Below are 26,747 nucleotides of genomic sequence, written 5' to 3'. Positions count from 1 at the left end.
GTATGGATGTATGGATGGTGTAACATTTTTATTTATGCTCTTTATCAAAACAGTTTAAACCTACAGGAAACAATCCCATAGTTTTATTCGGAAGACAAAGACAGCGCATTTATAAATCATTTCTAATAATAAATAATCAAACTTACCATGCTAAATCTACTAGCCTTGAAATCATTGACATAACCGTTGTGGGAAATTTTAAATCAAACAATCAAGATGTGATTGAAGTGCTTCTGAAAATGGGGGTCTGTGTATAAAAGTGACTGTAATTCCTAAACAGCTAATGTAAAGCTTTTGTCAAACCCCTTGAGTTAAGGCTGAAAGTCTGCACTTTAATCACTTTTTGATTGTTTGGTTTAAAATGCACTTTGGTGATTTACAAAGGTCAAACTACAAAAAAAAAAAAAAATTGCATCTTTGTCCAACAAATTTTGGCCCTAAACTGTCCTCTCTTGGTTTTAATATCTTTAGCTGGACGTTAAAGTTTTATTGTGCTGTGCAGTCACATGATGCTTTATGTTTAATATACCTTCATTTAGTCATTTAGTGTGCTACTGAAGATTTTAGTGGTGATCGGGAGGTTCTGAAGTTCAAATGCAATGAAGCAGATATTGAAAATAAGCTAAATGTGCTATATGAACAGCAGATATGGTTATAAATCTTAACATTTGATACATTTTCTTTTATACCTGTCTATATATCCAAGTTATAAATATTTTACTCATTACCACTCAGATCTAAAGACAACACAACCTTTTTTTTAAAATTAGTTTTATAACTTTCCTTTTTAGCAGTTACTCGTCGGGAATAGAAAATAATCTCCGTTATGCGGTGTGTTCTTTTGTCACTTCTTTGAGGACATGAAAAGTGAGTTTCTTAGTAAAGTCTGCATCTGTCAGTTACATTTTATTGGAAGATTACAAAGGATCGGATGATACTTGAACTAAAGACAGATGAAAACTCGGTGCCTAAAACCAGGTATAAGACTTGTTACCTTTTGCAGGTGTACTGCGGATTTATGAAAGTGGATGTACAAGATTTTTGGGGATGCTAGCACTTCAATGCACAGTCAGGCTGCAGTTAATGCATAATCATGCTATCTTGCCTATAAGAACACATCAACCAAGATTCTTTTAGTGTACTGTAGTGTAGTGTATTTCCTCCCAGTTTAACTACACAACACATTTGGAATAATTATATTCCTGAAAAGCCTATACTATACTGTAGCTTGGGCATGCTGTGACACACGACATACAGATGAGATACAGTGGGGCTTAATGTGATTTATGGGAACCCTTCTGTCTGTTGTCAGGTGATCATGGTTACTGGGGACCACCCAATCACAGCCAAGGCCATTGCTAAAGGTGTAGGAATCATCTCTGAGGGCAATGAAACAGTTGATGACATCGCTGAGAGACTCAACATCCCTCTGAGCCAAATTAACCCCAGGTACGTGTGTGTATGGATGGAGGTTTTGACTGTATGATTGAGCATCTAACACACTGCTCAAAAAAATTAAGGGAACACTGTTGTGATTTGGTGCTATATAAATAAAATTTAACTCAAATTTCTTTATTGAATTGGACTTAAAAACACATCAGATCTCAACTGGAAAAAGTCATGTTGGATATCTATGCTGATATGGACTGGAAAAATGTTGCAGCAGGCTAGTCCATGCTCCTAATGACACAACAGATGGTGTTCCTGGGAGATTAACCTCCCAGATCTGGACTAGGACATCACTGAACTCCTGGACACCCTGAGGCGCAACTTGACGGCATCGAATGGACCGAAACATAACGCCCCAGAGCTGTTCTGTTGGATTTAAGTCAGACAAGCGTGGGGGCCAGTCAGTGGTGTCAATTCATTCATCCTCCAGGAACTGCCTGCGTACTCTCGCCACATGAGGCCGGGCATTGTCGTGCACCAAGAGTAACCCAGGACCCACTGCACCAGTGTAGGGTCTGACCATGAGTCCAAGGATTTCACCCTGATACCTAATGACAGTCAGGGTGCCGTTGCCTAGCCTGTGGAGGTCTTTGCGTCCCTCCATGGGTATGCCTCCCAACACCATTACTGACCCACCAACAAATCGGTCATGCTGAATGATGTTACAGGCAGCATAATGTCCTCCACGGCTGCTCCAGACCCCAGGTATGGCCTCATACCGAGCCAAATGCAAAACTAGTGAAAAAACAGAAAATATTAGGAGAGAAAATAATGTAAATGGCCTTCACCACTCATTGGTCATCTTATTGTTGCCCCTCTACTTCACCTGTTGTTAATTTCATTAACACCAAAGCAGCTGAAACTGATTAACAAGCCCTTCTATTACTTAACCGACCAGATCAATATCCCAGAGGTTTAAGTGACTTGATGCTATACTCTGATTACAAAGTGTTCTTTTATTTTTTTTTAGCCGTATAGTAAGTCTCTGTGTGAACAGTGATGTGTGTGCTGGATGTGTTGTGCATGCAAAGTTTGAACTGTTGATTTTTTTTTTTTTTTTTTTTTTGCATTTTTGGAGACAGTGGCTTTTATCAGCAGTGGAGAGAGACAGGAAATGGAGGGAAGATACAGGGGAAGACACAAGGGCAAATTGGTGGCACCGCAACGCAGCATATGTATGTGGTCGCTGGCTTCACCACTAAGCCACCCAGGCACCCCTTGAACAGTTGATTTAAATGTAAAAATGGAAACAGGAGAAGCATCTGGCCTACTTGTGCCTGATGGTAACAAAATATCCCAACTAGCACCTCCAAAGGTCATTAAGGTTTAAAGAAAACTTCTTTAATGGAAGGCAAAAAGGAAGAGCCAATAAACCACAAGGAGATCTCTGTCTGAGGATATACAGAGTAGATAGAAATATTTTTTCCATATTTTAAGTTCTATTGACCAATCAAGTTTGAGTAGACCTGTTACATGTAAGTAAATGGTCTGTGTGGAGAGCAAAAGAAGGATCTCATCAGACACACAATGGCTATCTTCTCACAGCAATTTAACTTTTTAGACTACAGAAATATAATGCATTAATGAAGAAGCTTTAGATTTGCTGCTTGGCTGATTTTGCTACCTTCGGACATGTCTCCCAAATGTCAAACTGTTCCTTTAAGACGCAGAGCATGTTTCTTGCTGTTGAATTTGTGTATTTGCATGACAATGACAAACATGAGGGAAAGCAAAAAAATGTCATTACCACCCTGTGCATAATTGTACCTACATGTGTGTTTCTATTCCCAGGGATGCCAAGGCGTGTGTGGTGCACGGCTCTGACCTAAAGGAGATGAGCTCTGAGTACTTGGACGACCTGCTGAGGAACCACACTGAGATAGTGTTTGCCCGAACCTCTCCACAGCAGAAGCTCATCATTGTTGAAGGCTGCCAGAGACAGGTCAAGGGTCAGAAATGTGTGTGTGTGTGTGTGTGTGTGTGTGTGTGTGTGTGTGTGTGTGTGTGTGTGTGTGTGTGTGTGTGTGTGTGTGTGTGTGTGTGTGTGTTTGAGAGAGAGAGGGAGTGTGTGAATGTGTGACTGGGCCTTTTTGAGAGCTGAATTGCAATGTGTGGTGGCGTTTATATAGATGAATGTAGGCATTTGGGTGTTTGTGATAAAGACTGAATGAATGCTTGAATCTGCCTGTTTATGGCTAAGTGTGGAGGTATGGTTCAATGCAGGTGTGTGTGTATGTGTGTGTGTGTCCCTGCCATTTAATGCTGAATACAATTTTCTGTGTGTGTTTGTGTGAGTGTACTTGAGCTGTTTTTTAGTGCAGGCGGTTGAATGGATGAATACAGCCTTTTGTCCATGCATGCTTATTTATGTGTGTGCCTGCTGTGGAGGCCTGTTTGTGTGCTTAAGACAGAACAGTGCATCTGATTAACTGTATGTTAAAGTCATATTCAACCCTACATATGTGCCTTAAACTAAATGCTTTGCTTATATGTACAAAACTTTAAAATTATGTGTGCACGCACTCATGCACATCCCCATATATTGAGGTCATGCTACAATTCACCCTGACTCACTCACTCTTGCTTCTTGTGACTGAATGACTGCAACTCAATTCCATTTTTCATTTAATCTCCCCAGAGCTGCTTTGAAAAGACATTATTAAGACAGAAGGGGCGGGGGGAGAGAGGGAAGTGGGAAGAGAAAGGCTTTAAATCACGGTACTTATCTTTCTCCTCTTGACACTTTTTGTTCACTGGTCCTTGTGGGTACAGGGGGCGATCGTGGCTGTGACAGGCGATGGCGTAAACGACTCTCCGGCGCTGAAGAAAGCCGACATCGGCGTTGCCATGGGGATTGCCGGTTCTGATGTGTCCAAGCAGGCGGCTGATATGATCCTGCTGGACGACAACTTTGCCTCCATCGTCACCGGAGTGGAGGAGGGTGAGTATGGGGGAAAGGCAGGATTTCAGAATGGAGGAATAAAAGAAGAAAATTGCAGAGGAGGAAACAAAGAGTGAAAGAAAACAAGAAAAAAAAAGTGAGTCAGAATAATAAAGGGATCATAGATTTGGAAAAAAAAAATCTCTTTTGTCATGCTAGAGAGCAGAGATTTTGTATTTTGAATGAATCCAAGTTTATATGAGTAGAAGTCTGGTTGATTTCCCAGAATTTGTGCTGCAATTTAGGCATGAGGCTCAGACTCCATTCAGGCCTCAGTCCGGTTATAATTATTATTATTATTTTATTTTTTAATTTTTTTTACATCTTCTGTGAGATGTCTTATTTACATTATGAAATAATGAAGCATTGTATAATTCAAGATGAATATATTTTTGATATTCTGTCGGCTTTTTCAATAAAAATATCTGTAATCGAGTCAGGCCTCAGTCAAAATAAGAACCTCATTACAGGGTTCATACAGGCGCTGGAAATCCTTAAAAATGCTTGGATTTTAATATTGTCCTTTCAAGGTTTGAAAAGTGCTTGAAATTTGGATATAGTGTTTGAAAAGGACTTGAATTTTGGATATAGTGTTTGAAAAGTGCTAGAAATTTGGATATAGTGTTTGAAAAGGACTTGAATTTTGGATATCGTGTTTGAAAGTGCTTGAAATTGTAACCGCTTTTTTTTTTTTAGATAAAAAAAAACTATCTGATTGAATAGTTTGCTTATGAAACGGAGAAATAAAATTGGAAATTGGAAAGTCTAAAATGAAAATTTCTCCACCTGGGCCTGGCCTGCACGTCTGCATGTGACCTGTCAGTCTGTTTGTGACCCCGCCCCTCACCCGAAGACAGAGAGTCGCTGTTTTAATGAGTGTTCACTGGAAAACTGCAAATTCCCATTATAGATAAGACGAATATGGAATTATATTTAGGTTAAAAGTCACACGAGAAAAAACATAATCCGCGCAAATGATGTAATTCCCTGAGCGCAGGTATTTAGTCCTTGCGAGTAAATTCAACAACGTGATCTCAGCTGTCTCTGCTGTCCGTGTGTGCCCCCCCCCCCGGTGCCGAAGCGAGGTCCGGGCGATGCCATTGCATACAAAGGGGCGCAGTACGAGCGCTGTATGTACACAAAACACAGCAACAGCAGAGTTTTCAGGTTTCCGGTGTTGTGCCAAAAAGGGATTTTTTATTTTTTTTATTTTTTTTTAATGTTTTACCTTTGCGTATATTGGTAAATAGTGGTGCACAGGATTTATGAAGGGCTTATATATAAAATGAAGAAATGAATTGTTTCGCAAATATATTTATGACTGCATTATAATCAGTCCAGTCCTTTTTGGCTATTTTTTATTGAACTGTAATGTTATATTTGTTGCAATTTCTGCAGCCCTTTTGGCCAGATCTCTCTCGGGATAAAAGACATTTTCAATGTCAGTGATAGTTTTTACCCTCATTAATGAAGAATGAACTTTTTGGCACAACACCGGCATATCTCCAAAAGTCGCTGATGTCACTGGAAAAAATCGCTTAATTTGTTGCTAGTTGCTTTTTCGGGGGGAAAAAAGTCGCTAGGGGCCTCTGAAAAGTCCTAGCGACAAAGTCACTAAGTTGGCAACACTGACCGTTGGTGTTGCCAAAAACTGATTGCAGCTTTTACCAAGTGACAGGAATGTTCTTTATGACTCAAAGTGAATTGGTATCATTCATGGGAGATAATGTTTGAGATATGCTTGACAGATTATAGGTCAACAAGTAATTTACAACAATATAAATACCAGCAATAATTTTTTTGGCAAATACTTGAAATCACTGTTTAGCACAAGATCGGCTATTCAGATGACAAGTTGCTCCTCTGCCACTATGTACAGTGTGGCAGCATGTACATTTTGCATTGCAGAACAATGTTTTAATAGATAGGAAAGAGTGTATTTGATACCAAGAGTTTCAGAATTTTTCAACACCAGGATGTGTTTTTAATACTTCCTATTACATTAAAATACCAAAGAACCAGGTGAAATTAAATGTCATGAAAAAAGATCAGCATTTTCTTTGTACACATTTGGGGAGTGGGGGGTCTGAAAAAGTACTCTTTGTACACTTTGGAAAATGTTGATAATTGTGAATGACCCCTTAATGTGCTGAAAAATCTTGAAAATGGACCTTAGAAAAATGCTTAGAAAGTGCTTGAATTTGATCTTGGAAAAGGTGTGCGAACCCTGTCATTAACTCTCAACTAATTTAGCCTTTTTTAAAGTTGACTTGAAAGCAACAAAATTGTCAAACAGATCTAATCAACAACAATAAAAAAAGATTTGACTCAGCACTAAGCAGGTCTCGCACTGAAAGGACTCAGAGAAAGGAAACCGTTCAGATGTGATGTATTAATAAAGAGCATTCAGAGACCTGGAGGACAGATTTTGACCTACAATTTGCTCATGAAGACTTGTAATTTGACACGCCTTTGCTCTCAAGGATTTGACTTGAGATTTGACCTTGGATTTGCTTTGAGAGACTGATATTTAATTTAGCTATGGGTCTTTAATATGGTCTTAGATAAAAAAAAATTCCATTTGTATTTTGGACATGCTGATGAAGGAGTCAGAGTGAATTTCATTTCAGTAAGTCTAGAAAATTCACTCAGCCTTGACCGACCTTAAAAGACAATATTCAAACTATAAAAGTACAATCTCCCACCCAAACGCATTCATATATCTATATATCAGTTTTCCATCTCCACTTTTTTTTCTCTCATGTTTTCAATCGCTGCAGGTCGTCTCATCTTTGACAACTTGAAGAAGTCCATTGCGTACACATTAACCAGCAACATCCCAGAGATCTCGCCCTTCCTCCTCTTCATCATTGCAAGTGTTCCTCTTCCTCTGGGAACGGTCACCATCCTCTGCATCGACCTGGGCACAGACATGGTGAGCACAGGGGAAACAAACTGTGAAATAGCCCTTTGCAGTAAAAACCACCCATAGTTTTAACTCTTAGATGCCTTTGGAACAATTTCTAGTTTAGAACTTTCAATTTAAATACTTCAGAGTTTTTCCACACATTTTAATTTTCAATTTTGATTATGTGATATGAATTGTGTATTTTTAAATAGAGTTCAGTTTATTCTGAAGTGTATTTGGATACTTTTTAAGTAACTCATTCTGGCTTCTTGGCTTCTTTTGCCAACACCTGAAGATTTATCTTATCAGTATATTTGTCTGAGTCTTTACTCAGTTTTACTGGTTTAGGATTAAAATAACTCATTTACACTAAATCAAGCATTTCTCCTTGCTTTCTAGTTAACTATGCTAAGCAGCAACAAGTGAGTGACGTCTTTACAAATGCACAATCTTAGTTTTTATCAGCCTGAAGATAGTGTGAAAGTCTGGGACTTTTGGACTACAGTTTAAGGTCATTCACTTTTTTCCCTCCTTTTTTCAGGCATGATCAGTAATTGAATCATGAAAAAAATAAATATATATTTTTAATGTTTTTTTCCCCAGTTCCAGTTAACTCTATACCTGAATGATCCTTAAACATTACACCTTTCACCAGACTAGCATGCTTTAACAGCTCCACGTCTAAATAGCATAGACTGTACATACAGATGGAAGCAGCAATTGTGACGTAACCCATTCAACATGTCGTTCTATCTGAACAACAGTATCAGTTGTTTGTTCCAAAACGACCTATATGAGCGTTTACAAAATGAGCGCTCCTACATGTGGCTTTGTGTGTCATGTCAATTATGTCAATATGTAATGTTGCTGTAGCTCATGAGGTAGAGCAGATTATTTATTAATCAGAAGTTCCAGTTGGCATGCCAAAGTATCTGTGGGCAAATATGGAAGTGCTTGTATGAATGGGTCTGAATGAGGAATGTTGTATAAAGAGCTTTGAGTGCTCAAGTACTGTAGAAAAGTACTATAGCAGAACCAGTTGTTTTTTGTTTTAACTTTCCTGGTTGCATGTAATGCCATTTAGTCCTCATACACTTTTCAGAAATATGAGAAAATCCATATTTACATTTTTCTTCAAGATTTGCGAGAGAAAACCGAAGATGTTATTCACACGCCCTTTCGTGTACTGCTAGAGGTTGATTCACTGGATTTTAAAACATAGGTATTGGTTGTAAAACGTGCCTGCAAAAATGACCTATGAGGTCGTTTTTTAAAGGAGGACAGGCTCCACCCATTGGTTAGTGAAGTCCCATTACAAAGCCTTGAGCTGTCGCCCTCCAATAGGCGTGCTATACTTTCCCAGGACGTGTGCTAGAATCCACCTGCATCTGAGTGAATTTTGTCATCAGGCACTGACTCCATGCATGGCGAATTTAAATTACAAAGCACCAACTACACATCCACCCTTTAGGCAGACTTATACAGTATAACTGTGTATATATATATATATATATATATATATATATATATTTATATATATATATATATATATATATATATATATAGTACAACTGCTGCTTTGCAAGTGACAGGCTATTAGTCACATGCTCATTGGCTAACGAACTGTCAATCACAAGTCCTTAGCCAATGAGTATACCCTATAAAATCCCCCTTTCTGAATAATGAACGTAATTTATAAAATGAACATAATGTTTTATTCAATTTGGCCTGAAACTAGTAACTTACCCCATAAGATCATTTGGTCATAGAAAAAAGGAGCCGAAAGCTACTTTCCCGCAGACTTTTACATAACAGGAAGTCAACCAGTCATCCAGGCTGCAACCAGAATCACCCATTGCTCACCATTAAAAAGTGGTTTCAGACCTCAAAGCAATGTCCATCTTTTACACTGTCTATGCCAACTAGCATACGCGCAAAACTAATTAGCATATCTTTACATATTGCACCTTACCAAAGCTATTAATCAAATTCATTATTCATCCCACATTTGCACACATGCTGTTTACACCAACACAAAATGTGCTCACAATGAAAAATGGTTAAACTGTGTATTTCAACCGAAAGCTTGGGTTGCACACCATTAGCGTCCCTGCAGTTAGTGACATAAATGTATCAATCCTACAATTCGTCTGCCACGGCTGGCACATAATCCTCCTTTGTTCATCTTTTTTACATTGTTGCTGTACTTTTTACAATATCTGCATGTCTTAGCGAAGTCTCTGTTAGTAATGCAGTAGGAGTTCAGTGTTAACACAAGTATGTGACTCTGGACAGTACCATAACAAATTAATTTTCAGTTTTGGGACTGTTACACCGCTACTTGTTCTTGAGTCCTGTCTAGAATGGCCTCCCTCTTTGTTTCAAGAATCTTTATTCTTTATGTATAGTTTATTAATTTTAAACAATTATAAAACAAACTTTAAAACAAGGAAAAAAGTTATCTAAATCTGATACATTGCTTCCCAGAGGGCTGTTCAGCTTAATAATGCTAAATATATCTCGCCTTTTTGGATGATATCTTCCTGTGTTTGTGTTTGAAATATGGATTTTTATTCAGCTGTTACCATTTCTTCATAGAAATTTTAGGACTCATAACACAGCACAATGTTTTAGATAAATCTTTATATATTAAGTTATATTGGACCACTTCCACCAGCTAAATGTGGGCTAATTGTAATGATTCTTCTTTAAGGGAAAGCGCTAATTATTAGCATGCTGCATAGCTACAGGCGAGCTGAAGGTGACATTAATGAAAATGGCACTAATACTGGTGTCAAATATGAGCGCCTGAAGGGAAAAAGAAAAATGTTTGGTTTCATTTGTTCTTTCTGTTTTGGGGGGGGAGAAATTCACTTTTGCCTCACTGTCGACGTCCATTTGTTCGTGCAGAACAAAGGCCGAGTGACTCTCGCATACAGATTTACATTTCACAGCTCTACTATTTCCAGATGCCAGTCTCTCCTTTGTATTTCCAGCAGCAACAAAAAGAGCGGCTGGCGCGCTGCTTGCCTGAGGGGCGTAATCCATCATTACAACAGAAAAGAATCACACGATGAATATATTCAGAAGGACTTGTTCAATTGCGTCCATTATTTTAACTTTAATTTTTCCTGTTCTTACCCAGCAGCCATTAGTGTGCACCCGAAACTGGCTGTTATACAGTGTTTCTCAGGTAATCAGGTACATGCATTAGAAATGTTCTCCCACTCCCAAGAACCCCCCCCCCCCCCCCCCCCCCCCCCCCCCCCCCCCCCAACACAACACACAGGTTAAAAATAAAGAGCAACTGCCTGCTAAGATTGTTAATAAAGCAGTTCAGACTTATTTTAACTTGGATGACATCAAAACTGAACTTCTTTTGGTTTCCTAGCAGCAGAACAGATTTGTTTGTGTTGACAAATATTTACTCAGCTTAGTGAGATCACAGACATATTGCATTCTTTATTGGTTGAATTTCTCTTTAAAGATGACATGACTGGAGTTTAAAAACATCTAATTTGTTCACCTGTTTTGCATATAAAAACCCTTCCCTTCAAAGTAACATGTCTACATGGATCCAATAACTGCCGGTGGAGTGAATAGCCGGATGTGTGCTTTTTGAAGAGCAGGACTATCCGAAAAAAAAAAAAAAAAAAGCACTTGAGAAGTGTTTATTGTACAGTGCAAAAGTACAGAAATGTACAAATTTCCAGTGGATGGTAAAGCCGTTAACAGCTTGTTAACAGCGACGTTCCACTCCAAGCTACAGACTGGAGGGCTCTGCTGAGATTTAGCAATGACAGTCAGCACTTGGAGTCTGCTAGGATTATTTTTAGCAAGTACTACCATGCGGAAATGGATGTTTATCAAAGCAAGACGTAGCACACTTAAGAATGCTTCAGCACTGAGATTTGGTTCATGCACGTGTACTTTAAAAGGTGTTAAAAAAAAAAAATACTGTCTTCACATCCTTCCCTCATCCTCTATCCTCGTCTTTCTTCGCTGCTGCTGTGGGTCAGGGAAGTGTAACACCAAAACAAAGTGGATTTGTACACCACAGAGCATGTGCTCAGTTTCACACAATGCCAAGTCCCCACCTCAAAGCCCTCCTAAGTCCCAAAGACTCTTGCCCTAAGTCACACATATTGCTCTGTTGCTTACCTGGTAAAACCAGCCAATATATGATCTTTATTACAGGGACCTTTCTAGCCTCCTGTTTTATGAATGTCTTGAAATTCACTATCCGTCTCTTTCCACATGTCTCTTCTCCCCTCCTCCCTCTCCATCACTGTCGTTACTTCTTTTTTTCCCTTCCCTCCTTGTCGTTTTTCTCCCTTTTCTCTCTCTACTCGGTGATTGAACGATTATATTAACAGTCTAGTCTACCCTATGTCTGGCTTTGTCATCTTGCCTTTGTACTGATGCCACAAAGACAAATTCCTGCACATTCATCGTACAGGGAGCTTAAACTGAGGTCACTGTGTTCTGTTCCTCCCATACCCTCCAGGTTCCAGCTATCTCCCTGGCATATGAGACAGCAGAGAGCGACATCATGAAAAGACAACCGAGGAACCCCAAAACAGACAAGCTGGTCAACGAACGCCTCATCAGCATGGCATACGGGCAAATAGGTTTGGCCTCTCGTGTCTCATAATCTTTCAGCACTGTAGCTCTTAAACGTGAATCATTGTGACAGCCCTGTTCTTGTGAATTTTCAGTGATAATAAACATCACAAGCATATAAACATTAAATGTAGACATTTATCAGAAATTTTGGCATTTCTAACTGGCTTTTTAAATGTGTGGGACATACAGTAAAGGAAAATAGATTCAGAGGTGAGCAGATAGTCCCACAATTTCCCTCTAATTGTTGTGACATTTAGAGCAAACTGAGAGTAGCGAGTGCAACTTTTTTCAGCTTAATCTTGGTCGTGTTTCAGCAGTTGGATCCTCACTTCAATGCGTGCGTTTTATCTCTGGTTTTACATGGTTTGGGAATAGTGAAAAATCAAAGACTGGCCCCATTTTATAGGTTGTTAAATAGGTCAAAATATGACAGGGCCTCGCTGGATGACATGCGATCTTAAAACTGAACATGCTCTGAACAGCCGGTAACTCACATAAACTCCCATAATGTGTGCAAGATAAACACTGCTGGGGCAAAATGTTTGCAGGGCACAACAAATCACATTTACAAACCGCTGCTTTGACATCACAGCCAGAAGTCCTGAAACACCTGCTGATGACGTGATCCTGGGTGACACTCAGTGAATGCAACAGCAGCACCCCCCCCCCCCCATCCCTAAAAAAAAGAGTTTTATGTAAGAAATTAATGAACACAGTGATTAATAACAATTGTCTCAATCTATGATCAGTCATTTTGAAGGTTTGGTGTGAGTGAAGCCTTTACACTCTGAAATAAGATGTCCATCCTGCTGAAAACTAGACGCCCACTCTGACAAAACGAATTTGCCAACATCAAATTAAAAGTCACTAACACCTATTAGGGCAGTCCTCAGCTGTCTGGAGCTATTCACCTTTAAAAGTGACATCACAAAGGGAAGAGGGAGGAAAATATCATCTGTGCTGTTTTTTCTGACAAACACTAAGTGGACTGAGCTGAGCTACTGTAGACTCACAATATGCACTTTGTAGGGATATAAGTCAGTATATATTGTCTATGTTTTAGTTTAATCCCTGGTCCTGCTTGTTAATCCATAAATACATGTGGAAAATTGTTGTGGCACACGATTTACACAGTTGCCATGTATGTTCAAAATTTATTTCATGATGGTTTAAGAAGACTTTGCGTTAGTCATCTGAAAATGCCACATCAGTTTCTTTTATGGGATTGCATTTTCCTACAACATGTGATGGAAATGAGTAGTTGTTTTATTATTAATATAATATACAAGTTTTATTTGGGATTTTCTCTAATCCACACTGGGTCAAAGGTATAGATATAGGCACAAATATATACACTCACTTAAACCTTTTAATAAGTGGTGCTGAAGCGACTATATTGTCTTTTAACTTGACGATTCCAAGACTTATTAACTTCTCGTTAGTGATCACGATTGGCTACAGCTGGTAGTTTCTCTTTGCCAGGATAAAAGGATTTGTTTAACAGCACTCATCGGATTGACCAATACTGAGCACAATGGGAAAGTCCAAGGAACTCAGGGAAGATCTAAGCTAGAGAACTGTAGATTTCCAAACACTGGGAAGATCTTTTGGAGGCATTTCTAAACAACTACAGAGTCCACGATCATCAGTTCAAATGGCTGTGCATGAGTAAAAAGTATTTGGATGCTTTACCACTTTGCCAAGATCTGGAAGAAGACCCAAAGTGTCACCCTCAGATGAAATTGGTTAGGATGTTCAGGAATTGCCATGGACCAAGAGGGTGCCAACCAAGAAAGAAGCCCCTGCTCCAAAATCGTCACCTTCAGGCTTGACTGAAATTTGCAGCTACCCACATGGACAAGCCAAATGGCTTCTGGAGAAAGGTTTTATGCTCAGATGAGACAAAGATTGAGCTATTTGTCCACCAGTGTTTATTTATGAACACAAAACTGACAGCATAGAGGAGAGATTAAAAAAAACCAGCCTAAGGAGACTTTAACGTGATCGGCACAGTGATTCTACTTTAGAAACATGTACAGGTGGAAATTGAGGCTTCAATGCTGCAAGCCTGACTGCTCATCACTGCCGTTGCTCAGGGTCTGGCTGCTGGGCTGGAGTTGGCATACACTCAGCTTTAACATCACTCTGGGTTCTTTGCTAGCTTTGTGTTAGCATGCTGTCTGTGCAGATGCTTGCAAAGATCTGAAGCTGTGTTAGCAGTCTAATTCAGTTGTTTCTGTCCTAGACACAGTTTGCATTTTACCACTGCAGTCTTGTCCTTTTGTTCAATAAAAATAAAAGTAAGGCTACCAAAAGCATCTGGTCAAGGTGGAACTTGCTTAGGGGCGTTTGACTAAATATGATTGGGAATGTATGTATATATTGGAGCCTGTATGCATACTTTTGGTCCTGTGTGGATTAGAGAAAATCTAAATAAATTCCAACTTGTGCACCCAATTCTTTTTTATTTTTATTAAAGATGTACGCTGCACAGTAATTCCATCCTGGGAAAAGAACAGTTCAAAGAAATCCTTAAAAGCCCCAAAATTACCATGACTATAAACTTCTGACATCAGCTGCATATGGAAAATCATGTCTGCATTAACTAATTAACACTGACACAATATTTATTGTTGTTTAAATGAGACAGTTATACATTCATAAATCAATATCACGAAGCTAATTAAATTGAAGTTTTAATTTCCTCAACAATATAATGTCAACTTACGTCAAGAAGTTACAAAATTATTATTGGACCTTCAAATTATAACCGATAAAATATATGATTTTTATATAATCAGCGCGTGTTTTTGCATTGCTGTCTTATCAATATTCTTGCACATTTCAAACCCAGGTATGATCCAAGCTTTGGCTGGTTTTTTCACCTACTTTGTGATACTGGCTGAAAACGGCTTCCTGCCGGGCACCCTGGTAGGCATCCGCCTCAACTGGGATGACCGTGAAGTCAATGACGTGGAGGACAGCTATGGGCAGCAGTGGGTAAGGACTGGGGGCTGAAACTCACCAGTACAACCCCAACGAATGAATGAATGAATGTTTCCACTCTCGTGAATGAGTGAATGTGCGTTTCACCCTGGCAGACCTATGAACAGAGGAAGATTGTGGAATTTACCTGCCACACAGCGTTCTTCGCCAGCATTGTGGTGGTCCAGTGGGCTGATCTCATCATCTGCAAGACGAGGAGAAACTCCCTCTTTCAGCAGGGGATGAAGTAAGTGGGTGGTGCAGTAAGTAAGGGAGGTGGGAGAAGGGAAAAGATCAAATCAAATCATAAATTAGGGCAGTCAGAAAGGCAAGAAAGGTCCTTTTTTCCTTCAAAATAAAAAAATTATCCACTTTTGACTCTCTTATTTGAGGCTGCTATTACTGTGATCCCATCGTCGTTGTTATTTTAGGATTCTGTACCTTACAGAAATGTATAAACCTTTTCTCTGATGTGTCCTTTTTTTCTGCTCAACAGGAACAGGATCCTGATCTTTGGCCTGCTTGTTGAGACTGCACTGGCTGCCTTCCTCTCCTACTGCCCTGGAATGGACGTTGCTTTGCGCATGTACCCCCTGAAGTATGCTCTGCATATGCATATCTCCACTGAACTGAAAAATAACCTCTTAAAGACCTAATAGGCTGCCATTAGCCTGTCACTCTGGACTTTAAATGAAGTCTGTGATCTTCTTAAACACCATGTTGTTATCCTTAATATTCAAAAATGGCTGCAATGAATTTAACAATTTGCACCCTGCCTGTGAGTCACCACATCTTACTTTTTTTCCCCCTTCTTCCCCTCAGGGTCCTTTGGTGGTTCTGTGCCTTTCCATACAGTCTGCTCATCTTCCTTTATGATGAGGTCCGTAAATTTATTCTGCGGAGGAACCCAGGAGGTAAGCAATTAGGAGGGAACCATGATTAAAAGATTTTTTTTGAAGCTTATTTATCTCTTTAATAAGCTACAATAATAATTGTCAAGTGACGGTACAGTATGGTTGTTGATACCTCTATCTCAACCGCCACATGTGCCAAAGTTTTATCAAAAGCTTTCCTTCTACCTTCTGTAACTCGCTCAGCCTTCTGTCCTTGTAAAAATAAACACCATAAAAGGTTAGACTGTCCAGTCCTGTAAGGACACAGTGATTGACAGTGTTGCCACAGCTCTGCTCTGTTGATCTCACCTGAAGCATCCCAGCAAGCATTTGACAGATGGTGACTTGAAGAAGAAGATTGAGTTCAATGTCATTCCAAACAAGCACAAAGTTTTTATATTTATAAAAGCACCTTGAAGTGGTGTGGCCTGAGATTAAAAATGAAAGTGCAGGTACTCCACAATGTTGAGTGCAGTTTATTTACAGCAGAGGGTGTCAGCTTTAATTTCTGTGTGATGTTAAAAGCGCGGTTTATTTCGCACAACTTCTTGCATGCGCGAATGTCCGTCAGTGAGGTTTCCAGGTGTTCGCAGGGGTGAACATCTGGTTTCTCCTGCTGTGCGTGGGTTTGAAAGCCATATCTTTCATCACTGGTGGTGGCTGTCTTTTTATGAACGTGGGACTTGATGTAAATTTTGTAATTCACCAAGTATTTTCTGGCAGATTTTTAATATTTTCACATGTATTGTTAAACGTGAAATGCAGTATTATCATTGAAAAGTTATTATAAACCTGTGCTTTTTCCACAAAAGATCCTTCAGGCCCAACATATAGCAATGCAGCTGGAAACTATCAGACACCCAGCAGAATGCAAACCATTCAATACTGAATAAATCTCTGGCTTTCAAAAACGCAGCCTCTGCAACACTTGACTTATTACTGTCTTCCAGGTTTGATTTCTAGCAAGCAAGTAAAAGCCAGTAAATGCTCGACTGTCTGGCAGTTTGCTGTGGAATTCCATTTAATAGTTGGAGCATTAAATCACAGCTCGTGAAAAAGAAAATATCCAATGGTAAAAATCAACATCAGCATTATCATTGAAATCTAATATGATCAGATACTTGGGCCAAATGCTGTGTGCATCAGATTTCAGTCAGTGTTCTCTTAGCGCATCCAGGAAGGACCAAGATCATAAATTACTGCTCAGAAGTTCTGGTTCACTTTAAAATGTCTCTGTTTTGAAATGCTTGTGTATGAAAACCATTGCTTCTGCGTTCCGCTGTGATATCTAATGCAGGTTTCTCAGGTTAAAAGGATGATTGATCATTCATCATAGAAAACCCCTTTTCTAATTACCTCAGCACACATAGCACACTGTTCATTTGATTAAAGAAGCAAAAAAAAAAAAAAAAATTGACTAGTTGAGTGCCTGGAGCATCGGCCTTTGTGGGTTTGATTATTGTTTGAGAACGGGCCACACAAAGGAGAATATTTTTCTGAAACTCGTCAGTGTTCTTGTTCAAATATATGAAGGCTATTGCATTAAATAAACTGCTAAAAAAAAAAAAAAAAAAAAAATATTAAATATTAAAAATAAAACCAACCCTGTATGTACTGCTTTTTGCACAGAAAAGTGCAGAACAGAACAGAAAGACTGCGCAAGAGCCAGCTTGTACTGGTTTTTGAAGGAAGTAGTAGACACTGTTATAGGAAAACTTAGGTTTTCAAAATTCCCACATGGCCTCAATTTCTTAGAGGAGTATTTGAGTTTATGATTTCTTTCTTGTTTCTTTAATTGGCACGACAGCTTCAGCTGTGCTAGCACAAACACGTGGACATTCAACATTATATCAGGGGTGCAAGTGGGACACAGAATCGATTGGTTGATGATTAGCAAACATTAAAACAAAGATACTCTTCCTTTACTCACAAGATAATTTGTAAGTGGCCCCAAATTTTGAGTGGTAATACATTTTTTATAAATAAATGCTTAATTATTCCTCTTACGGCCTGAAAATCAAAACCCTTCTTCTGTGCCGAATGCAGCTGCATGAAAAGGTTTGCGACCCTTTGAGATTTTTATATATCTGCAAAAATATGACTTACAGCATCATCAGAACTTCACTCAAGTCTTAAAAATGGAAGGAGAGAGAACACAGTTAAACAGATGAGACAAGAATATTAGACATAAGAAATGTGAGCAAGATAAAAGACAGAACGACAACAGAAAATGTAACAAATGCTGGAGCGACAGCGCTGCCAAACATGACATCCCATTGGATGTAGCTCGAGGCTCAAAAGATGACAAGGACACTGCTGAAAAGAAGGGTCCAATGAAATGGGTATTTAAAGTCCAACAAAGATGCAGAAGAAGTAGCACACGCTGCAACCTGTCCATCTCGAGCAGTGCACAGTTGACCGTTTTACCTGCACAATGCAAGACTTTACAGTCCCACACACTCTCTCCTGTGCCGTGCCTTATGACAAAATAAAACCAAGAGACACAGTGATGTTGTAAATGCAACAGCCTACTTTATTGTAAGAGACATGATGCAAGTAATCACAGTCGAAAATGTCAGATTTAAGTGGCTGATTCAAGTAACTGACCCTCGTTATCAACTCCCTGGCTGTAAATATTTCTCTCAGATGGCGCTTTTTTCCAGCTGCACATGGAGTGCTGAAAGACAGCTGAACAGCTGTGGCACACTTTTGTGGTCGCACATCTGATACATACAGTATATGAGCTTCACTGCCAACTTCACTGAGACAGAACTGCAGATTTTGTACCTTTTTAAAAAAAAAAAAAAAGATTGATTGATTGATTGATTGATTGATTGATTGCCTTGGCACATAAGCAGACCAAAATTGAGCGAATCTGTCCATTTTGTTTGTGTTCTCCTTTGTTTATATTTAAGGGTTTCTTGAATTTGTACTGAGGATATAAGCAAAATGGTTTTTGTGTATTATTTCTGGGGGTTTTCCCCAACAATTTAAAACATACAAAAGAAATTATACAGTACAGTTTTTTTTATGTTTTAGATTTTATATTAATATCTATGTTATTTATTTGAAACTGAGCAAATCATTTAGTTTCCCATTTAGTTTGTGCTCTTCTGTAACATTTGAAGCCTTTGACTGGTCAGAATTACGATTTTAGTTTATTATATACCTACCAGTACGTTTATCATGTTCAGCTCCTGACAGAAAATAAATAATATTTAAATCAAAGTTAACCTGATTTCTTCACTTAGGAGTAAAAACGACCTTTAAGCTTGACAGAAATAGTGATTAGATTTATATTCTGGTGTATATCCATATTGACTGATATGAAAGAAATTATTGTGATAAAATTTTTTTCCATGTTGTCCAGCCCTTATTTGAATTATGTTTTATGGATGGATAAACCCCCCCCCCCCTTTTTTTTTCATTTAAGAAGTATTCTGTTCAAATAAAGGAAAACAGTGCAGTCACGAATAAGAATCTCAAGAGAAAAGTGCATAAAGCAAGAAGACAACCCATAGCACAAAGATTGTTCTACCAAGGAAGGTAGCAGAAGAAGTCTTAACCTTCATGTTACAGAAATTGTGCAGTGATGCAAAGCAAACCGTTCATGTGAGGAAACCCAAAGTTTTGTGTTTAGAGGACTAAAATAGACTAAATTCCTCCAAGCCAGTGTGCAGGACTGATAACCAGTTACTGCTTATTTGTACTTGTTGTCCGCTTTTAGGAAAATTGGATGTTTTTGGACATATTTATACAGAAATATAGCAAAGGGTTCACAACCATTTCATGCAAGTGTAATATGTCGAGAGCAGAGTCGATGTACCAACTTTGGCACGTATGTAAAACTGTGAGACCAGGAAACAGAATATACCTGTCCCACACCAACAGAGCCAGCTGCAAATTATTAGAAAGGAAATTAAAGCAGGCTGATGAAGACTCTTGAGATATGTTCTGAAGATTATGCAGATGATATGGACACCCTACAATGGCTCAAAATCTGTTCACTGCCACAGCCTTACAGCAGATGAGAGGCAGGACACGGGGAGACAAATACAATTTATCGTGACAGTTCATCATTTCTGTTAATCTGTGTGTCACGGACGGCTGATCAAAGTCTTAGAGTTATAAGGGGATTCATTTGGAAATGTACGGAGACAAAAGCAATGAGATGAATACAAATAGAGCGATACAAAAGGATATTATGAAAAATGCTCGCCTGTCATTTTGTTCCCTGACACTTTCTCTCTTTGTCTTTCTGCCTTTCTCTCTTCATCTCTTCCAGGCTGGGTGGAGCAGGAGACATATTATTAACATTCAGAAAATGTCACTTTGAGTCATGTGTCTCTGTGTGCGTATGCATAGATGTGTTTGTTTGTGCTCACGAGGGTAAAACTGTGTGTGTGTGTCTGTCAGTTGTAATATTGCATGGATCAGTTCACAAATCTGATTATCAGAAAAATACTGCTGAAAATAGGCTTTTGAGTTTTTCTCTTTTTATCAGAAAACATTTCCAGCAGGCTGATAGTAATGTAAACCTTTGTGCCTTACCTAAGCTGCTACTAAAGTGATGTACTGTGGCCTGTTTGGCTCTAAGGGAGTACCAGATGTTGTTTGTCATGTTAAATTTACCAAATAAAATGTGTTCCAAAGTCTGTCTGCCCATTATTTAAACATTAATCACTGATCAGTATCACTCCTTATTCCCTTAAGTTGTTTCAGCTGTCATATAACCAACCTTAGCATTCTTCACTTTGAGGCACATGGTCCCTGCTTTTGTTTGCAACACTGATCTGACAGATTAAGTGTATAAGGTTGGTGATGTGACAATTCCATGTTTTGCTGGAAAAACCTGCTGCAAGGTTCCCAGGTTCTCTGTTTTGTCTGCTAGAATACACAGTCTACATAGTATTACACACATGTTTTTAATGCACTGGCTGATCAGTGTGTGAGAGGAGGCAATTGGGAATATCTAGAAGAGCTTCTGGGCATCACTAACCTTATCATTTTTTCTTTTTGTTGGTTTGTATGAGTGTGGATTGTATGGAGCTCTGGTCTTACAATACTATTAAATATGTTTTCCATGTATCCATTTTATTTGAGTAAAAGGAGAAGACATGAGTGCTGCTGTGTGTTTCTCTCTGTTCTTCCATCTCAGTGTCACATTGGGCTAATCTGTTCGTGCAATGGAAGAACAGGATAATAATCTTGAAAAATGTTCCTTTATCTTTGTGACTTCTCTATGGCTCACTAAGTTGGATAGTGCACCCAGACAAAATATGCATTATCAGAGAATAAAAATGATTCAGGCAGAATTCACAGACTGTTTAAGCACTTACGTCACTTACCTCCTCTAAAAGCAAACTAAGACCACAGTCATCACCAGACATGAAAAACAGTAAATTAACTGGACATTTCTTTTAAGTATCCTGTGCAGATTTGGTTTAGGAAAGTTGTTTGCCCAGTAGATAAAAATACTCTGCTCTTTGCTCATGAAAATTAAAAATTAAAGGAATTAAAAAAAAAAAGCCAAATGTCAGAACTTTTCAAAAAATTCAAACTCTGAGTGTTTGCATGTTCCTGTCACATCAGAGAAAGCAGCCAAATCCTGACATGGAAATGGCTAATGGTATTTTTGCCTGAGAATTTACTTGAGCAACAATTAACTATGAAATAGGTGCTGATATTTTGAGATAATATAAAAGAATTACTTTATAGTATAGTGGTTTACACACACACACACACACCTAACAAGCAAATGAGGAGACATAAATCCCTTTGGGCTGTGTCAGGAAGAGTATTTGGTATTTAAAAAAAAAAAAGTAGCTATTTGTATGTAAGAATGCCTCCACCAGTCCATTTTTGTTGGCTGGACTGGGCCCTATCCTAACTGACACTGGGTAAGAGGCTGAGAGGTGGGGTACAGGTTGTGACAGGTGTCAGGTTGTTTCCATCACAGAGGTACCACAGAGAGGCAGACAACCACACTCATGCTCACATTCGCCCACAGCTGGTTAAAAATATGGCTTTGGCCAGTGAGAGGTAGACAGAGCACCCAGAGAAAATCCACTTGGACACACGGAGAACATGTAAACTCTTAAAATATTATTTTATTTTACATTTTACTTACACAGTCACATTTGTTTGTCATTTCACGGTTCGTACTAATTTGGTTTTCATCAGTATATTGATTTACCTATTTAAAAAGACAAATGTCTTACTGACAAACCCATTGCCAAAGTGCAAAAAGCTCATAAATATGACTGAAAAAAAAGAATATAAATCACACCCTTTATTTGTTAGGTATTTTATTATTTCAAAGTAAAATTTAATTCCAGTATTAAATTGGTGAATGAATATGGGCTTCCTTTAAAGCCGAATGCATTTTGCTGCAAAAAAGATTCCAAATAAAAGCATGTTTCCTAATTTTTCTGTCATTTTTCAACACTAAAACATCTGTTTTCTGTAAGATAATCTCATCATCAAACAAGGCAAATGTAAAACATTAATCCATGACTTAAAGCACTCAAACCATTCCGCTTCAAGCTTTTAGATACCGCTGCTGAACAACAACATCCGCTACGTCATTTCCGCTGACTGCCCGTCAAACATGGCGCTGCTTCTAAGGTCAGTATATCTTCGCTGCATAACTTTTGGGCTTGGGGAAGGTTTTACACCTTTTTCTTGTGGATATAAAGGCGGGTAGAGAAATTTACAGTAAAATTAATTTACGGTTGAGGTTGACGCACCTCAGTGTAACTTTTACACTGCATTTATTTTCCTTTTTTATCGCAAATGTGGTGCGAAAGCCGCTAGCTGAGGATAGCTAGCGGGCTAGCGCCAGATGTTCTCGGATGTCTGAGAGTGAACTTTGACTGGTAGTATTATTAATGGCAGTGGTAAGCGGTTATATTTGGTGCCTTTCACCTTCGCATGACTGCTTGACGAGAAATCGGTTCGTCGTCAATTATCTGAAATTGACTAATTTATGTTTGCGTTGACTGATAATCAAGCTACACTGTTACACTGTCTTGACACGGCCAGCTCCAGGTCAACTGATTGTCAGGTTTTGTGTGTTTCACCTTAAATGTGAAGCAGACCGTTGTTTATCCGAAGTGAACTTATTGTTCTTTAAATTTTGTTTAACAAACGCTTCTCACCTCTTATATGCTCCCCAGAGCTAATGATAAGACTATGTATATATGTTTATGGAACTATATAAAAAAAATACTACAAATCATTCAGTCATGTTTGATTTAGAGTTTTTTTTAATTGATGGTATAAACATTTGTACAATTTGAATAATTGCAAGATTTCTCGTGTCTGATTTGAGAAAGATTTCCAACTTCCTTTGTCTTATTTTTTGTATATGTTCTTGTTCTTGTTCATTTTTTTTTTTTTTTTTTTTTTTTTTGGTCTTGTTGCCTCTTGGTCCAATTCAGCTTTGTCCATTTATTAAAAATATCCATAAACTTCATGTTTATAACATGTTTCTTATTCTGTGCTTGTTTGCTGGCACCAAAGCCTTGATAGTCTGCCGGGCTTTAAATCTAAAACTTTTTTTTTTTTTTTAATGTCTTATCTTTAGGACGTTGGGCCGGCAGAGTATCTGTCTCGCCAAACCCCAGTACAGTGTCCTGTACAGACAGTGAGTTCTGTGTTTGTCTGCTAATGCTTATAATAATGACATAGATGCATATATGGGCTATAAATTGTGCTACTGCAAACTTTTTTTTTTTCTGTAAATCCCCCATTTTCTGTCCTCGTCAGTGCTGCTCCAATGGGATCCACAGCCAAGGAGGAGATGAACAAGTTTTGGGACAAAAATGTCAGATTAAACCGACCCATGTCTCCCCATATCACCATCTACAAGTATGTACTGTATTCCTTCTGATGTGTTCTTGGAGTGTTGTTCAGACTTAGTTGTAAAAGTAAAAGTCATCTGCTGTTTGTTTAATGTTGTCAGAGACACCTCAAATCTGCTTCAACACATTTTCTGAGCCGAAAATATTATTACCGTTGAAGTCCATTTTCAGATTGTGCAGGGTGTTCATTCTTTTGGAGCTAATAAAACAGCAGGGCAACCCACAAATACCTGAGATTTATTGCAATAAGCACCTTATAATGCACTGCCACCCAGTTATTGGAATCCTAACACTTGCAGTAAAGAAAACCTTTGTGTTCACTATATGTCTTGTAATTTCTCACTAAGCTACCCTCCTGGCTCAGTTTTATTTCAAACTCTAATATTTTTCTGTCATTTGGGATTATTGTGATGACTCCGGGCACCTAGAGTTAAACCATCTTTAGTTTCTACAATTTGTGATCCATTGATTTACGTCATACTCTTTCACCTGGTTTAACCTACTCTGTACTAGATTACCTTAATACATACATGCAGACATTGCACGTGTAACTATCATTGTCTATACACGATAGTGAAAACTTAAGAACTGCAGTGGTGTGACTTGTAAATCACAGCTCTCATTTGCATGCAAATGTGACCCAACAGAAAATAATTTTAAATATTTCAAATAATCATCATTGGAGGCTCCTGTGTGTCTAAGTGTGCTGTGTTGTCTTTGTGTTTCAGATGGTCTGTCCCCATGATGATGTCTATCATGCACAGAGGAACTGGAATTGGGCTCACTGGAGGTAACACATCTGTTTTTTTGCCATCAAAGGTTAAAGTTAAAGCAAGTAAATATTTTAATTTTGCCCTTACAGTACCAAAATGGCCACACACACACATGTACCCCAGCTTTTTTTGTCCTTTTAACATCAGAGTGAAGCTATACAGCCACTGTCAGCTTTTGATTGACCCTGGAAATGTCTTCAGGGCATTTTAGTCTGTCACTATTGATTGCTGCTAAGAGCATTTACTGGAATTACAAAACAGAAGTTGTTCAATACAATTAAACCTAGCATGTGAAAATTAACACTAGATGACTAACAGCTTTTAGTCATTTGCCTGGAGTAAAACGTGTGTCATTGTAGTATTGTATATCAGTGCTGCTGACCTTCATGGAACATGCTGTAAAAGCTGAGCTCAGCTTTGTTTATGTGTTAATTGGCCCAATAAGGCACAAACTCATCAGCCAGGCTAACTCGCAGACATTAACTGCCACTCACTGTCTCTTAGCTTTCTATTAAAGTATCACATGACTAATCACATGTCTGAAATCAACTTGCATTGCACAGTGAGGGATGTAAAACTCACCGCGACAGTATCAGTTCCATCTAAACATTCCGTTTAGTGTTTAACATTTATTTTTCAAGGCAATTTTCTGTGTGTATGTAAAGATTTTAAAGAATGTTTTTTCTCATACAGAGTAATTTACTTCAGATTTTTTAGCATCCAGACAATACAGAAATAGAAGCTTAGAATGAGCCATTATGTTCAGCGCATTGTAGGAGGCAGCCAGTGAAGCGCTTGTTTGATCCAGAGCCATTGTTTGGCTGTCATTTAATTCACTCCAGCAAGGGGGGGAGAAGTATTTACATAACTGAGGCTTTCACGTGTTAAAAAATTAATGGTGAGTCGCGTTATGTGGTAAAGTGGCTCATGGAAAGAAAGTGTTAGAGGCATGTGGTGCTTCTTTATACATGCCATTATTTCTCACTCACTGTTTATAAAAGGTTGCTTGCACATGGTCTCAGGACTTCTGTCTGTATCTAGCTGTCTCAGCCTTTGCGATGGCAGCGCTGGTCTTGCCAGGAAGCTACCCCTACTACCTGGATTTAATCCACTCACTGTCCATTGGCCCATTCCTCACTGGGTTGGCCAAGTTTGGGATCACCTTCCCGCTGTCTTACCACACCTATAACGGCATCCGCCACTTGGTAAGAATTAATAATTTCATTTATTTAACTAGGAACTGCTTATCTTTTTCTTTCCACATGCTAGGGAATATTTGAGATTCTTTGGTAGTGTGTTTCCATTTGTGTGTTTAGTGTGGCGTTTGGACTGCTTATCTTAAGCTTTTAAGAGGATACAGATTTGTTATGTTTTGCTAATTTTACTGACTTAAATATAAAATTACATTTGCCATCATTTATAAACTGAAGATGTTTTATTATGCTTAATGTTTTTCTCTATGATTCTCTTCTATTTATTATTATTTAATCAGTGTTGGGATTTCGGCAAAGGCTTCAAAATTCCAGAGGTCTACAGCACCGGCTACACAGTCATTGGGCTGTCCGTCCTCACCTCCGTAGCCCTGATGATGATCTGAGCTCAGGACCAGAAGTGATGAGCAGAGGGAATTAAAGTGAATGCGGACTGAATATGACTGTGGGAGTTTTGTTTTGTGTATATGTACTGTTCTGGCCTAAAGCGGACTGGTGTCATCTAAGTGTTAAATAAAGGATTATATTATTCTTTACTCAGAAATGATGTTTTTGATGTTCTTTCCTTGTACTTAATTACACTCATGGAAGCTCTGAGGTCATCAAATCCAGCAGCAGAGTGCAAAGTGCATGCAAATGTGACCCACTTTATTTCACACTTGTTTTCAGTGTGAACAACAACCAGCGGCCAAAATTAGACATGTCCTACATGCCTTATGTAATTTGCCTAATTGTGCTGTGACGTCAGATTCATTAATCACTTTTCTTTACCCTGAGTGCGCAGTCACTGCCAGTTCAACCAGTGTGCCTGCTGATGTTATTTGTGCACAAAAAGGTGTGTTTGTGGCTGTAGGGTGGCATATTTTTTTCTTTTCATCCGTAGGCTGTCATTTATATTTTACCTTATCCAGACTGCAGATGCTCAGATGCATTTTTAACGCCAGGAAAGAGAGGGGCTGCAATGTAGAGAGGTAACCCAGTGGTGGAAGCTGTGTATGTGAACAGGCTCCTCACCGGCAGCCTGCCTCAGGCCTTACCTCCTACTGAGCCGCACAGGAGCTACATACTGCGCCTCAGCCGTTTTTGTCCTGCAGTG

General features: G+C 38.8%; 2 protein-coding genes across 2 annotated transcripts in view; both read left to right on the top strand.

Moving 5' to 3' along the window:
- Window positions 1–20,457, top strand: part of atp1a2a (ATPase Na+/K+ transporting subunit alpha 2a) — a 53,020-nt gene extending 32,563 nt beyond the window's left edge. Inside the window, exons 15-24 of the mRNA XM_030751498.1 lie at window positions 1,313–1,449; window positions 3,241–3,391; window positions 4,222–4,390; window positions 7,171–7,325; window positions 11,806–11,929; window positions 14,779–14,924; window positions 15,026–15,156; window positions 15,406–15,507; window positions 15,732–15,823; window positions 20,088–20,457. Coding sequence (XP_030607358.1) covers window positions 1,313–1,449; window positions 3,241–3,391; window positions 4,222–4,390; window positions 7,171–7,325; window positions 11,806–11,929; window positions 14,779–14,924; window positions 15,026–15,156; window positions 15,406–15,507; window positions 15,732–15,823; window positions 20,088–20,116 — 1,236 coding nt within the window. The 3' untranslated portion in view covers window positions 20,117–20,457. The remainder of the gene's footprint in view (window positions 1–1,312; window positions 1,450–3,240; window positions 3,392–4,221; window positions 4,391–7,170; window positions 7,326–11,805; window positions 11,930–14,778; window positions 14,925–15,025; window positions 15,157–15,405; window positions 15,508–15,731; window positions 15,824–20,087) is intronic.
- A 1,955-nt stretch (window positions 20,458–22,412) lies between these two features.
- sdhc (succinate dehydrogenase complex, subunit C, integral membrane protein) lies at window positions 22,413–26,195 on the top strand. The gene is made up of 6 exons (XM_030752114.1): window positions 22,413–22,429; window positions 23,391–23,450; window positions 23,573–23,674; window positions 24,396–24,457; window positions 25,482–25,645; window positions 25,933–26,195. The coding sequence occupies exons 1-6, from the start codon at window positions 22,413–22,415 to the stop codon at window positions 26,035–26,037; spliced, it is 510 nt and encodes a 169-aa protein (XP_030607974.1). The 3' UTR covers window positions 26,038–26,195.
- The last annotated feature ends 552 nt before the right edge of the window (window positions 26,196–26,747 follow it).

Source organism: Archocentrus centrarchus, chromosome 17, assembly GCF_007364275.1.
Source record: "Archocentrus centrarchus isolate MPI-CPG fArcCen1 chromosome 17, fArcCen1, whole genome shotgun sequence".
NCBI classification, from domain to species: Eukaryota; Metazoa; Chordata; class Actinopteri; order Cichliformes; family Cichlidae; genus Archocentrus; species Archocentrus centrarchus.
Note: the sequence above shows the minus strand (reverse complement) of the source record. Positions and strands in the feature narration are given on the sequence as shown.

Excerpts from the sequence above, each read along its gene's own strand:
- sdhc (XM_030752114.1), top strand. Across the intron at positions 23,675-24,395 it reads CCCCATATCACCATCTACAA|ATGGTCTGTCCCCATGATGA; the intron begins GTATGTACTGTA and ends TTTGTGTTTCAG. Across the intron at positions 24,458-25,481 it reads TGGAATTGGGCTCACTGGAG|CTGTCTCAGCCTTTGCGATG; the intron begins GTAACACATCTG and ends GTCTGTATCTAG.